The following is a 15,114-nucleotide window of genomic DNA, read 5'->3' on the forward strand; positions in this document are numbered from 1 at the left end:
CATGTGGGATCTTAGTTCCCCGACCAGGGATGGAACCCGCATCCCCTGCATTGGGAGGCAGATTCTTAACCGCTGGACCACCAGGGAAGTCCCTGGAAGTGTTTTAAATCTGAATGAGGGCTGTGTTTGTGGTTGTGACGGTATTGGCATACGCCCAAACTCATTTAACTGTATGCTTAAGATCTGCTTGTTTTACTGGATGTAAATTATTCCTAGATAATAAGAGTGCTTTAAAATTTTTTTTCCATTGGGGCCCTTTTTTTTTTTTTTTTTTTTTTTGCGGTACACGGCCTCTCACTGTTGTGGCCTCTCCCGTTGCAGAGCGCAGGCTCAGCGGCCATGGCTCACCGGCCTAGCCTCTCCACGGCATGTGGGATCTTCCCGGACCGGGGCACGAACCCGTGTCCCCTTGGCAGGCGGACTCTCAACCACTGTGCTACCAGGGAAGCCCTTTTTTTTTTTTTTAAATTTATTTGGCTGTGTCAGGTCTTAGTTGAGGCACGTGGGATCTTTGTTGCCGTGCGCAGGCTTCTCTCTAGTTGTGGCGCATGGGCTCCAGAGGGTGGGCTCCAGAGCATGCGGGCTTAGTTTCCCGGGGGCATGTGGGATCTTAGTACCCCAGCCAGGGATCGAACCCGCATCCCCTGCACTGGAAGGCAGATTCTTAACCACTGGGCCACCAGGGAAGTCCCCATTGAGGCATTTTATTTGCATGTTTGTATTGCATCCCTAGAAAAAGAATCCCAGGATTTTCTCTCCTGTGTTTTTATCTTGCTTCTTCATGGTCCGTGATGCCATCTGAAGTCAGCTCAGTGAAACCAAACTGATAGGACAGGAGCAGGTTTTTCTGCCATTTTTCTAGATCTTTGAGTTGCACATCAAATCTAGGGACTGATCACTTCACACTTGTTTGACCTGCCTGTGAGGTTCACAACAGTTTTTCCAGCCCTGTGATCATTGATTTCAAATTCGCTAATGTAACCGTGCTTCATTATCACAGAAACTGGATGATGACTTGGGAGCATGGCCTAATAAGAACCTGGCACTTGCCTCTCCTTTCAGCATTATTGATGCTCTTGAGAGCATCAGCTAGGACTTCGGTGTGCACCATTATATCAGCACAGAAAGATGGCTGGAAGAGTTTAAAATTTTTTTTTAACAAATGTATCCTTACAAACATTCTCAGGTTCCTTGATCAAGCAGAAGTTAGGAAGGTGCCACATAATAAACCCCATGGTTATTGACCTTGTAATGCTGTCATGAAAGTTTAAGTGACCCAAGGTGAAGTTTGGCCCATCACTCAACTTTGCCTGAATTGGTCACTGATGTTACTCATCTTTAACCTTTAGTGCTTGGGGCCAGTTTGAATTGCATTGGAGGCTCTCAGGCGTATGCGTCCATCCATTCCACACGGAGCACTCCCTTATTCAGTGAATGGAAACAAGACAGTACAGGACAAAACAAAACATGTGAGACAAAATTTTGAGCAAGTAGATGAACAAAAGCAAAGCAAGTAGCTGAAGAATTATAAACTAATGGCAAAAATATTTATCAAATAGGACACTCAAAGCCAAAGCCAAAAGGCCTAATTGCCTTATACAGAAACCTACTTGGTACAAATCATAGGGTAACAGAGTTAGCAATGTGAGCTCAAGGCACTGATTGGAGCACCCGTCATTGTTGAGATTGACTCATCTGATAGGAAAATCAAAGAACAAACAAGTTGGACACAAGCAGCCCATTCAGTACACTTGTTTGTCTAAGGGCGTCATTTGGAATGATGCCAAATGAGGGTCTTAGGTTGACTGTCAAAGAATGAGAGACACCATTCAATATCTAAACAAAAAACACAAAGCTGAAATTATTGATTACTTAAGGAAAAGCTGTCCTGGTCTGATACTGCCTCCCCTGAGCAGAGCAGATTGCTAGTCTTATAGGGTTTTTAGGGAATTTCAGAGTCCAAAGATTCACAGACTTTCAAAGGCAGGAGTGAGTTAATGTCAGCAAGTAAAAGCAGTGTCACTCAAGTGAGGCAGTTGCTGATTGGTTGGCATTTTGCTGCGTGTTCACTGAAGTGAGTCTTTTTTCTTTTCTTTTTTTTTAATTTAATGATAATCAATGACAAAGAAGGCATCAAAAAGTGACACAGCCCAGCTACCTAAAGGATAAAAGATGCAGGGAGATGAGTCTAATTTTATTTGTGTTAAAGTTAGTTGGTTTGCTCTTTGGGATGTTTAGGAAATTCTTGTCCCCAAAGTTACCATATTCCCTCTAGATGGGTTCAGAAACAAAAATTTATTTGAAGGCATCTTTCATGAGAATCCTAAGTTTATTTTTAAATATTTCTCAAATATTAATGTAGGTCCATGTGGTTGGCTAATGTGTGCATGGAACTGAATAGAATTATCACCTAAGTAATCCTATTTTTTTCTTTTTTTTTTGCGGTACACGGGCCTCTCTCTCACTGTTGTGGCCTCTCCCATTGTGGAGCGCAGGCTCAGCGTCCATGGCTCACGGGCCTAGCCGCTCTGCGGCATGTGGGATCTTCCTGGACCAGGGCACGAACCCGTGTCCCCTGCATCGGCAGGCAGACTCTCAACCACTGCGCCACCAGGGAAGCCCAGTAATCCTATTTTTAAATGATTTTTTACATTAAAAGAAATAAACCTGACTTGAGTTACATGTTTACAAAGAAAGATTTATTTGTCCCAAATTAAATGCAGACTACCATGTGGAATATTCTTAAAGCTGAAAATTGATTCAACTTTTATTTCATATCCTTTTTCCTAAAATCATATCTGGTAAGAACCATATCTGGCAGTTCACAGAAGTTATGGAGACAGTGTTCCGGAACTGGAGAAAAGTCTGTGGAAATAATGGGTTCAGTAAGTTTAGAAATGTAGGAACTAGTAAGTGGGAAAGTTAGCAGCCGACTTCTTTGGTGGTTTTTATATTTGGTTCCCCGACTCCCCCACCACCCCCCCCCATTAAGGAATGGAGAAAACACAGGAAATAATCCATGTATTTAAAGGTGGAAATGAAGGAGAAATTTTTGAAAAGAAGTCCTTGGAATTAGACATGGCGTCCTGAGGAGAAATAAAGAGATGGCATATAGAGATAGGTAAAACAAATGCTATCTTCTAAGAGTATAGACTGGAAGGAAAGAACATATAAAGAGATTTAACACAAAGAAATATTATGCCAAAGTGAGTCCATTCTTAACTGGCTGACTTTCAGAAATAAGGGGCTATCAACAATAGGCTGGTTTGCAGAAGCATATTCAGTGAAGCAAATGGTTATTGGTTGGTTAAATGTGTATAAACCAGTCCTGGTATTGTGTTACTATGACTAAAGAACTGTCATTTCTTGATTAAGAAGGTTTAAAACCTGTTCTGGTGGCTACTTTTGCACCATGGCCACTGGCCAATTATTTTTCTCTAGGAATGTGGGAGCTTTGTATTCTCATGTTGTTCCCCACCCTGAAACTTTCGGGATCTTTCTTTCTTTCTCCTTAGTGTACTGAAATTTTCTAATGATGAGCCTTGGTATGGATTGTTTCTTTTTGGTTTTATTTTGTTTTGATTTCCACCATTTCAGCATACTGAACCCTCAGTAGACTTTTTTAGTCTGGGCTTTCATGTTCTTGAGATCTTCTGATTCCTGACCATTTCAGTTTCCTTGTGCCACCCCATCTGTCCCCCAACCCCACACCCCACACCCACTTCAGGAGTAGATATTTGGTCTGCTTTCTCTGCTAACTCACTTACCATTAATGTATCTCAGAGGCCAGCAAGTTTTTTCTATAAATGCCACATAGTAAATATTTTAGGCTTTGTGAACCAGATGGCCTCTGTTGTAATGACTTAGCTCTGCCATTACAAGATAGCAGCCATTGACAATACACAAATGAATAGGTGTGGCTGTATTTCAATAAAACTTTATGTACAAAAACAGATAGTGAGTTGGATTTGTCTGCAGACCCCTCCCCTATCGTGTTCATCTTTACCAGAATGTTAGCTCAGTTGAGGGCAGGAATTTTTTTGTTGTTCATTGGGTATATCCTTGTACTTAGTAGGCACTCAACTGCTTGTGGCTCAGGGTTGCAGATGGTTCAGAAAAGGGGGATAACATGTCTATCACTGCCATCTTATAGCTAACAGAATGCCCCTTGATGCTATTTTTCAGCCTTCCTCCCTTTTTTTCTTGATGGAGTAAATATTTTATTGTAATTGAATTTAGGATAGGGCTAAAAGTCACGTCTATAATTCTGCAGTTTCTTTCCTCCTCTGATGTTTTATAAAGGGCACTACCAGTAGCATCCTTTAGTAAGTCGGTTTATGAAATGCTCCATATTAATATGGTATAGTAGTCATTTTAAATAAATGCTTGAATGTCTTGTTTATATAGGAAGGACATGAATACAAAGATAGTACTTAAGAATTCTTTTTTTCTTTCTTTCTTTAATAAGGTACTAGATTTTACAAGTTTGCACCATGCGTGAGTATAAGCTAGTCGTTCTTGGCTCCGGAGGAGTTGGAAAATCTGCTCTGGTAAGACATTCTCACTGTACCCAAGCTATTTACTCCAAGACATGTTCTTTTCCTGTTGAGTTTTAGGTTTTTGCTTATTTGTCTTTATTTATTTGTTAAGGTGAAATCTCCTAATGATTTTAGAAGTAATATAATATTTTTCTTGTAATTTAGTCAGCTTTTAGTTGTATCTGGGTAGATCATATTCTCTCTGGAACATGGCTTCCAGACCAGAATACAGTTTGGACTAAGCACAGAAGGGAAAGAACACATAAAGAGATTTAACACAAAGAAATATTATGCCAAAGTGAGTCCATTCTTTAACTGACTGACTTTCAGTGCATATAAATGGGTGTCTGCATTTCAGAGCCAGACAGGAATAAATTTTGGTCCATCCCATTGTGAGTTGGCTTACAATACAAATTTTATGTTACAAAAATTAAATACACCTTATTTTAAAAACTTTTTCAAAGATTACCTTTGACTGTCCCACCATGTTTTCTGTATCAAGAAATAGTAAAGCAAGAAAGAAGACACAACTTGACAGTGGTGGGTGGGGAAGGGGAGAAACTTGATGCACAGTTCAGAGTTTAGCAAAGCCCCACAGTAAGATAGATTGACCATCTTACTTTGCCACTTAAACACCTAGCACAGAATTTGACATGCTTGGATCAAACTGAGAAGTGTGTACAATGGGGCATGAACTGCTTTTTCATTTGTAAATAGATCCAAAGTAATGGGGAGGTGTTGTGAGTGTGCACATACGTGTGTACACAAGATAATTAGCCACTTTCTAACTAAAATTCAAATTTAAGCCCTTAGGACTGAAACAGGAGCCATTTAACGATTTTTCAATATATGATCTCTAAATTTAGACTTGCCCAATAAGGAGCTTGGTGATTATTAATTTTTTTTTAAAAAAGCTTTCTAAAGTAATTTTCCCACCAAATGCGTATGTTCAAATGTAGTTGCGATTATGTTTTTTTAATCAGTGGTATAACTAGCTATATGAAGTCAATACTTTAAAATGTGCAGAATTGAATGTGCTCTTTTGGGGGGAGTATAATGGTATGTTAATTTTTTTCAGACTGTACAATTTGTTCAAGGAATTTTTGTTGAAAAATATGATCCTACGATAGAAGATTCTTATAGAAAGGTATGTTAACTTTAGAAGGCCTTTTGCTTTTGACTTTACTATAAATATAAATTCTAGTTTTTAGCTTAATAATTATTAAATGTTGTTTACAGAGTAGGACGAAGAAGCAGAGTTAATTTATAAAATTAGTGGGGAAAGATCACACCTGATTATTTCCTGGCATTGTGTGTTTACCAGCTTGAGAATCTTAAACAGTCATTCTTGTTTTTTGTCTTATCTCTCTCTCTCAAAGAATTTTAAGTTTATACTGGCCCCAAAATTGTAATTTGACACACTAACTTTAGAGCTGGGCCATGCATTTCAAGTGGTAGCTCCATGTTTCTCTCCCCTTCCTGCCCCACAAAGACTGAATACTCTCAGGCTCCCTTCTTTTTAATATAAAGATGTAAGTACAAAAGTCTCCCTAACCTTCCTGCTTACAACTCCTTGAGAAAGTTCCACTGCTCGTAATAGTAGAAAGGTTTACTTCTGTCCATATGTTCACTTGTATAACATGTGACAATAAAACTATAAATGCGCGAGATTTTTTATTTAGCAGGGAGAGAGTTATCCTCCACCTTGACATAGTGGCCAACCTGGCCCCTGCTGCTGTGCAGACATTGTGTTTCCGTTCCTCCCTCTGTGTCCACAGTCTACCAGAACAAACTGGAAACCCCTTTCTGCACCCCAGCAGTGAGGCAATATTACTCTTCTTTCCATGTATGTAACTTTGTTCCCTAGGAAATGTTAGGTAAAAAGGGTAGCAGAGATATATAATTTATTTGATAGCTCTCCTCTGCTTCCTTGCTCCCAGAAATGTTGTTGTTCCAATATGGTGAAAGGGATGTGGTTATCTAGAGAAATGAAGGTATTTCTAAAGTATGGGAGAATTGAGATAGACAGTTACTTCTTGTATTATTGGAACTATTACTGGTTTTAAAAAACTTTTTTTGAGCTATTTTGAAATCATTTCCTCTCCAGATTTAAGTGCTGAGTGATTCATATTGAGGTTGGATCTTGTGTATCTTGTATCAATAACTATCCTTGTGTTAAATTCAGAACACATGGTTTTTGCACCTAATGCAGTTTGGGGGTCAGTAGACCTGTTTTCTAGCTATTTTTTTCTCCTGTTTTGTTAAAGTGAGTATTGCTTGAAATTAGTTGTGAAGTTGCTATAATCTGTATCTCTGTTTTAAATATCATATTAGCTGTTGGGTATATTAAAGTAGTCTTGTATACATTTTAAAAAATGAATATCTATTTTAATTTTTCCCCAAGCAAGTTGAAGTAGATGCACAACAGTGTATGCTTGAAATCTTGGATACTGCAGGAACGGTATGTAAAACAGAGTACCAAAGTATATGCACAGCTTGTGCAGTATTGACCTTTAGATGCTAGTATTCTGTAGACAAACATTAGTTAAGCTTATTTAAAAGTACTGCTTGCATTAACTCTTAAAGCTGTTTTCCTTATCCTCTTGAATTCTCCTTTTCTTGTGTGTGTGCTTTGCCATTGCAGTGGATCATTTACTGAAGAAATAAGTAGAAATTTTGTATGAAAGTTTTCATAATCCCGCTAATACTTTTAAAACAAGTTAAACTATATTACCATTTATTAAATAATGTGGAAAATAATATTAGAGTATACATTTATTCCTCAGTGGCTGTATGAAGTATTTTGAATGTTATCTTTCCTTCTTAAATATATTTCCAGACCAACTAGATTTGTTGGTATCTGAAGGTGAAGGGAAAATTTATTCTGGATATGTGGTATTCATTCAACTAATGTTTGAGTACCTGATTTGTGCCATGTATTGTATTCTTACACTCAAAGGCTCACAGTCTAGTGAAGGAGGAAAAGTGTGGGAAAATGGCAAGATACAGGTAACGTGCTGGTGACCCCCATAGAACTAACTAGAGCATTGTGAGCTAGCTGTGGGTAACTTGGTGATTTGATTTGGGTGCCTTGCATATTATGATATATTAAAAATCTGCCTTTAAAAAAAATCTGCCTTTAAGTAGCATTTGGAGACAGGACATTTCTGTTCCACTTGAGTATATTTACTGCACGTAAATCTGCTCTGGTGTATTATTTTTAAGTAAAACACTTATTTCTTGAAATACTGATTTTTTCAAATAGCTACAGACTGTAATTTTAAGAGATGTTACGTAACACTACTGTATTCTTCTTTGAGCTCTAATTATAGACTTTGAAAATTGTCAGATTATCTGTCAAAACATTTTTTTTAACATTATTGTTTTTTAATGATTCTTTCTACTGTAGGAACAATTTACAGCAATGAGGGATTTGTACATGAAAAACGGACAAGGCTTTGCATTAGTTTATTCCATCACAGCACAGTCCACATTTAATGATTTACAAGATCTGAGAGAACAGATTCTTCGAGTTAAAGACACTGATGATGTAAGCTGGCTTCATAATAAATAAATATATTTTGTTTCAAACCCTTATTATAGTGATATCCAACTTAAAAGTTTGAATTTAAATCCAGTTTAAAGTTAATGTATTTGAGGGGCTTTGTTTTTCAAAAGCTTTTTCCTTGAAGGGGAAAAACATATCTTTAACACTATATATAATGTAAAAAGTGAGAAATACCCTCCTCTCCCCTGTGTAAAATAAATTTTATACCCTTCCTGTTTTTAAATCATGCATTTGGTGGAGAAGGAGAGGTGTTGGTGGTAAATATTACTAATAGAGCATATGATGTTCTGGCCACATTTCTGGCAGATTTAAGAGCCTTTTTAACAAGAATCAAAACAACATATGAACAGATCTCAAGCAACTATGACAGAAGGAGCATAATGATAATAATTTTTAAAGAAAGGCAACAAATATATTCGATTCTAATGTAAATTTACATGCCCCTTCAGAGTACACCATAATGGAGTTTAATCCCTTTAGGAAACTTCAAATGGATTATTTTAATTCCTCATCACACTATATATATTATATATAAATTCATCTTGCATCGAATTGATCTTGCATCAGAATCACCTGTAAAGCTGGTTAGATTGCCAGGCCCCACTCAGAGTTTCTGATTCAGTAGGTCTGGGATAGGGCTTAAGAATTTGCATTTCTAATAGATTTCCAAATGGTGTTGATGCTACTGGTCTGGGCACTTCACTTTTAAGAACCACTGTACTATGTATAGTTTAATTATAGCAAATATTTCGAGAGCTTGAGGGCACCTATGGGAAATGCTGCCATTTCCTGGACTTCTAAAGCAGGAGAACTTTGGGGGACCCTGACATACTTACAGCAACCTCGGTAAAGCTGTTTACCAGTGTCTCTGGTAACTACTATGGTTTTCTATCAGTTGCATTAAACAGGTATTTATTAATATGATACTATATATCAGTTCCTTAAAAAGCCAAAATTCTTGATTTTCTAGTTTGGATTTTTTCCAAAACTTCTTTAGAAAGACAATCTCTAAATGGTTAATAGGAGTTTTGCAGCATAAGTATTATTTTTCCCTGTAGTGTCCTTCTAAAATTACAAACATCACATGTATCCAAACACGTGATTAATATGGTCTAGATTTTTAGTAAATTAAGATGATTTTACTTTTTGGCTTTTTAATATACACTGTATGAGAAGCTAAAAGTTCTGCTTTGGGGGCTTTCCAGATTTCTCCTTTTTGTGTCATGAAATAGGGAATGAGTATTTGATAAATACATGTTAGAAAACCAGAAAATTCTAAATTGATTTATGTCCCTTGGAGAAACATTTTAAAATTTTGGAATATATTGGCTTTTCATGGTATACCCTTTTGCACTTCCTTTTTTTTTTAAATTTATTTATTTATTTATTTTTTGCGGTACACGGGCCTCTCACTGTTGTGGCCTCTCCCGTTGCGGAGCACAGGCTCTGGATGCGCAGGCTCAGCGGCCATGGCTCACGGGCCCAGCCGCTCCGCGGCATATGGGATCCTCCCAGACCGGGGCACGAACCTGTATCCCCTGCATCAGCAGGCGGACTCTCAACCACTGCGCCACCAGGGAGGCCCTGCACTTCCTTTTAAAAAGGTTTTGTGGGGCTTCCCTGGTGGCGCAGTGGTTGAGAGTCTGCCTGCCAGTGCAGGGGACACGGCTTCGTTCCCCGGTCCGGGAAGATCACACATGCCGCAGAGCGCTCTGCGTCCGTACTGCAAAAAAAAAAAAAGGTTTTGTGTTTTGCTTACTATAATTAGTTAAAAGTCCACTCTGAGGGACTTCCCTGGCGGTCCATCGGTTAAGACTCTGAGCTTCCACTGCAGGGGGCACGGGTTCAATCCCTGGTTGGGGAACTAAGATCCCGCATGCTATGCGGTGTGGCCGAAATAAAATAAAAGTCCATTGTGTTATAATTTTAAGGGTTTTTCAGCCTCTTTTATAAGTAGATCATAGCTTGTTTTCTAAAAAAATTTGATGTGAAAAGTTCTTAAATTAACATTGTCAAGGCTTTCATATTTAACTGTAAATTTTATTACACATTATTAACTTAGCATTTTTCTCTGGCATAATATAAAAAGTAATCCTTAGGAGAAACATTTTAATTTGAATTTTGATTTGAATTTATATTGCATATTTGTTTACTTATTTGTTTTTACCCTTTTTAGGTTCCAATGATTCTGGTTGGTAATAAGTGTGACTTGGAAGATGAAAGAGTTGTAGGAAAGGAACAAGGTCAAAATTTAGCAAGACAATGGAACAACTGTGCATTCTTAGAATCCTCTGCAAAATCAAAAATAAATGTTAATGAGGTATGGTGAAATAGAACTCATGACTTGGAATTTAGCATTCAAAATTAATGGAAAATAATGAGTCTATATTAACACAACCCCAGGTTAATTTGTACTCAGGGTGTTTTGTTGATCATATAGGCAGAAGTCTTGTGTTAAGTAAGTGCATGTTAATAAGCAATAATGCTCTTTGAGCCTCTTTATTAAATACTGGTACAGTGGAATTTACCATAAAATGAAGGAAGAATGGACAGAAAATGATAGGGATGGGGAAGACAGATTAAGTCTTCAGGTATATGAAGGATGTTATGTAAAAGGCAAAGACAAATTCAACAAGGCATGAACGGCTGTTGCCTTGAAGGGACTTAAAATAATGTAGAGTAAGGATACATAGAGTTGAAGAAGAGTACATAATTGTTCTCTTTGGATGGTGGTAAATTCTGTCTGAACTAAGATCCCTGCAGCTCCTTCAACTCAGTATTTATTTTAAGGAGAACGATTTTTAGCCCTCCCAAAAAACAAACAGAAAAGAACTTGGCAATTATAAGAATACCTGGCTTTACTCTCATTACTTAACTGAACAGAATATTTGCTTTCTGGGGAAAAGTTCATGGAAAGTTCAATTTTTTCATTTTACTCTTTCACTTTTAGTTCTTTGGGGGCTTTTTTTCCCTGTAAATTTTTTTAAAAATTTAATATGTTTGCAGATCTTTTATGACCTAGTGCGGCAAATTAACAGAAAAACTCCAGTGCCTGGGAAGGCCCGCAAAAAGTCGTCATGTCAGCTGCTTTAATATACTAAATGCATTGTAGCTCTGAGCCAGGTATGTTGATATATCTTTTCCTCTGTTTTGTTTGTTTGTTTCCTCTAATTTTTAACCTCAACTTTATTAAGGGTTAAGAAAGCAAATATAGGATTTTCTTTTCTAAAAAAGAAATGGTTACTTCCTTTTTAAGATATGAGTTAATATGATATCCTAGTAATTAAAATAATTATTTCATTTATATATCATCATCAGAAGTAAGGTATTCCACATAAGTGAGAATTCTAGATGAGTTTATCTAGTATATACTCATGCCTCAGTGGGTCACTGGTTTGTGTTGACAATACAGTGGTGATGAAAACCAGTCTTCTCTGCTTTCTTCTTTGTTGCCTTAAGCTAACTAAGGTCTAATTGGAGAATTAGACAAACAATTGCAAAATATGATAAATGCTATTGCAGAATAAGTCCAGCATGGTACTGATAATAAAAAAAACCCTGATATATTATGTGCCAGGCACTCTTAAGTACTGCCTATATATGTTAATTGTACTCTCACAACAATCCTGTGAGGCAGAACTATTATAATTCCCATATTACAGATGAGTGAACTGAGGCACCGAAAGATTGTTACTTGTTCAAGCCCTGCAATTAGTGAATAGCCTAGTCAGAATTGGATCTAGTGATCTGAGTACATCGCTCAGAATTTGAACTGTGGTCTGGCTCCCAAGTCCATAATTAGTCACTATTATGGCTGCTATTGGAGCATTTAACTGGAGCACCAGACCAGTCAGATGTGAACTGTGGATTCAGGGAAAGTCTGTCAGAGTGAGATACATCTAAGTCGAAATCTGATGGATAAGTAGAAATTGTGTAGGGGATGAAGAGTTCCTAGGAAGAGAGAACCACAAGTACAACCCTGAGATGAGATAGCAAAGCAAAACTGAGCATACAACACTGTAACATAGTTTTTGAAAACAGTCATATTAAATGAGTTAATACTTGTAAAACAGAGTTCAGTGCCTGGCACATGGTAAACCCTTACCTATCAGCTGCTGTTTGCCAGGTATTGTTAAACCATATCTTACTGTACTCTTATCCTTGGGAACTTTGAATGTTTGTAGCTCTGCTTCTTCCTGTGTTAAATGGCCCTATACTACCATAGAACTCTGATTCTGTATCTCTCTAGAGTTTTTGTCCCTACTCTCCATTTAAGGCTTTGTGTTTAGAGATACAACCTCTCACTTTTTATATCCTCTCATTTCCAGCCACGTGCCCATTCTTAGCAGCACACATGTGCCTGAGCTCACACACTCCCATCTGTCCTTTCCAGTTTGCTACATTCAACCTGCTAAGATTTAGGAAACTTAGAAAACTCATTCAGACTCCAAACGAGGGCTTAAAGTTCAAAGCATTTGTGGAAATTATTTCATCAGCTACGTCTATATTAACAACCTTTCTGAAGCTTGCAACAAATCTGATTCTCAGAAAACCAGTTTAAAAAAAAAAAGAAAGAAACATTTTTTTAGCCCAGGCATGCGTGCAGAAAATCATCCAAAGTTAAATAAATAAATGACAGACCCGTGAGTTCTGATTTTACCTTCTTTACATCACTCAAATTTTTAAAAGTTTAATTTGGTATGATTTTAGTGTAATAACAGCCTTTTCTGACATCTATCTTAGAGTTGGTAGAATCTGTTTGTGTAGAATTAAAAAGTACATAGCTGTCAACTGTAGAGAGCCTTCGTGAAATAAATTCTATTTTGTTCACTTCTATGCACCAGCTTTTTAGCCACTCTTATTAGAAGAGTAGGGAAGAAAAGTCTTGATTTTCTAATACTAGAAAGCCTGGTTAGATGTGCATTCTGTATTTGTCATGTAATTCTAGGGTTGTAAACACAGATCAGCCATTTTGTTAATATTGCTGTCTGTTTTATAATCCTAATTCTAGTAAAGGTGACCTAATGTAAAATTTTAATGTGGTTTTTTTTCTTTTTCCCTTGCTTTTAATCTTTGGAAGGTAATACAAAGAAATTTGCATTAAGGTACACTCAACTTACATTTGACTGACTTTCAAGAAGGCAGCAGAATAGATGAAGTCATTCCAAAAAAGATGAAAATGTCTACCCATGCTTTGCTATGAATCGTGGTACCTGGTCATAATGTAATGACGAGGATAAGAACCTGTATTATATTTATTTCTGACACTTTAGCACTGTTGTCTTAATATGTCCTTTGGATCTTTAGTGTGCCGTTTACACCCCATGTTTTCAATTAATTTAATTTTCTCATTTTGACAGGTCTGAAGAACTGTTGCCCAATTCAACAGTGCCAGCATTCCAACTTTGTTAAACCTACCAACATCTTAAATGGACTTTCTGTGGTGGTACCCTTTAAGAGGCGGATGAAAGCTACTACATCAGTTTGCACATTCTAATCACTTTCCAGTATCACAAGAGAGATTTTTACTTATATAATAGTCCTAGAGTATGCAGCTGGTAAAACCAGAGGCTACAATCCAGTATTACTGCTAAGAGACATTTTTCATCCACCAATGTTGTACATGTATGAAAATGGTGTACTGTATACTTTAACACGCCCTATACTTTGTATTGGAGAGTACAATAATGTAAATCCTAAAAGCACCACTATTTTAGCATAATAAAAGAAAGTCCAAAGAGCTCCTATATAGACTACTCCAGATAACTTCGCTTCTTTGATACTTGTAGCTTATTGTAATTTTTTTTAAGAAATTCAAGGTCATTATCATTGTATTGTACAAATAAGCGCTTTGATTAACACAGCTATATAGTTTTTTTAATTTTTAAAAACCTGTGGAGACAGTGATCTTGTCTTTAAAATATGATAGTCCTTTCAGTATAATGTCTTAGATTAAAGACGTTGCCTTTAATATCTGTTGGGAAGGAAATGTCCAGACTTTTCAAATCTTTTATTATATGTTTCCTTTTTTGTTTACATAGGGAACAATGTTTATAGTTGTGTGTACAGTGGGGGTCTACAACAAGAAGTGTATATTTTCAAACAATTTTTTAATGATTTAACAATTTTTGTAAATCATTTTCAGGCTTCTGCAGCTGTAGATTCTCACTGTGAATCCCCTGCTTGCTCATGCATAAGTGTATTTGCAATACCAAATATACAGGTTTAGTATTTTTGCCTGTTAGTGATTGTTTCACATGTGTAACGTTTTGGTTGAGATGTTAAATGGTGGACGAGTACTGTGGATGTGAATGTGGGAAGTAATTTTAATCATGTGTAATTGGTCACAAGGCCTAAGTTGCAGTAACTATTGCTGTTTTATTTAACAATGCCTTGTTGCTTTGTATGCATTAACGTTTGGGTGTAAAGATTGTGTGTCTATCCAACAGGGAGCCACAGTATTTAAATTGACCAACCTAATGTTACAACTACTTTTGAGGTGGCCAAATGTAAACTAAAAGCCTTAATTAAAGTGGTGCAATTTTGTATAACTTAGCATCAGTAGTTCAATAAATTTGGATTGCCATGCAAGGGCTTGCATTATAATTACTTGCCACTTGAATGTGTTTTGTGTAATGTTTAACAGTGCTAGTAAATAAATATGGGTTTAACTTCTTTTTAAATGGAATGGGTGCATTTTGCATAGCGTGGTTTCATAATTTAACATTTGGGCAGACTCATTAATTACAGAAATGATGAGAGAAAGAAGTCAGATATTCTTAGTATGTTTCAATATCCACATAACCATCTTTTGAATTTTTCCTTTGGAAAGAATTTTGTAAATCAAGCAATATTACTTATGAACGTATGCCTTCTGGGCAGTGTTCAGTAGCTCTTTGAGGTATAGGAGGAAGAATTGAAAATACTTTGACAGGTGTTAAACTTAGATTTTTTTAAAACAATAGGGCACAGTTGTACTTGTCATAAAAATCTTTCAATGAAGTGGAC

The 15,114-nt window shown here is 36.9% G+C and overlaps 1 protein-coding gene and 1 pseudogene across 2 annotated transcripts; one reads left to right on the forward strand and one right to left on the reverse strand.

Annotated features, from left to right (window-relative positions):
- Positions 1-729: 729 nt before the first annotated feature.
- LOC307060023 (small ribosomal subunit protein uS8-like) lies at positions 730-1,135 on the reverse strand (annotated as a pseudogene). The gene has a single exon. The product of its transcript is annotated as a small ribosomal subunit protein uS8-like (transcript).
- A 3,358-nt stretch (positions 1,136-4,493) lies between these two features.
- Positions 4,494-14,789, forward strand: RAP1B (RAP1B, member of RAS oncogene family; the record flags this gene model as incomplete). Its single annotated transcript, XM_079714617.1, has 7 exons — positions 4,494-4,550; positions 5,617-5,685; positions 6,943-6,999; positions 7,948-8,088; positions 10,283-10,426; positions 11,113-11,229; positions 13,467-14,789. The coding sequence occupies 6 exons, from the start codon at positions 4,494-4,496 to the stop codon at positions 11,197-11,199; spliced, it is 555 nt and encodes a 184-aa protein (XP_079570743.1). The 3' UTR covers positions 11,200-11,229; positions 13,467-14,789.
- Between the last annotated feature and the right edge of the window lie 325 nt (positions 14,790-15,114).

This window comes from Hyperoodon ampullatus (assembly GCF_949752795.1).
Source record: "Hyperoodon ampullatus genome assembly, chromosome: 11".
NCBI classification, from domain to species: Eukaryota; Metazoa; Chordata; class Mammalia; order Artiodactyla; family Ziphiidae; genus Hyperoodon; species Hyperoodon ampullatus.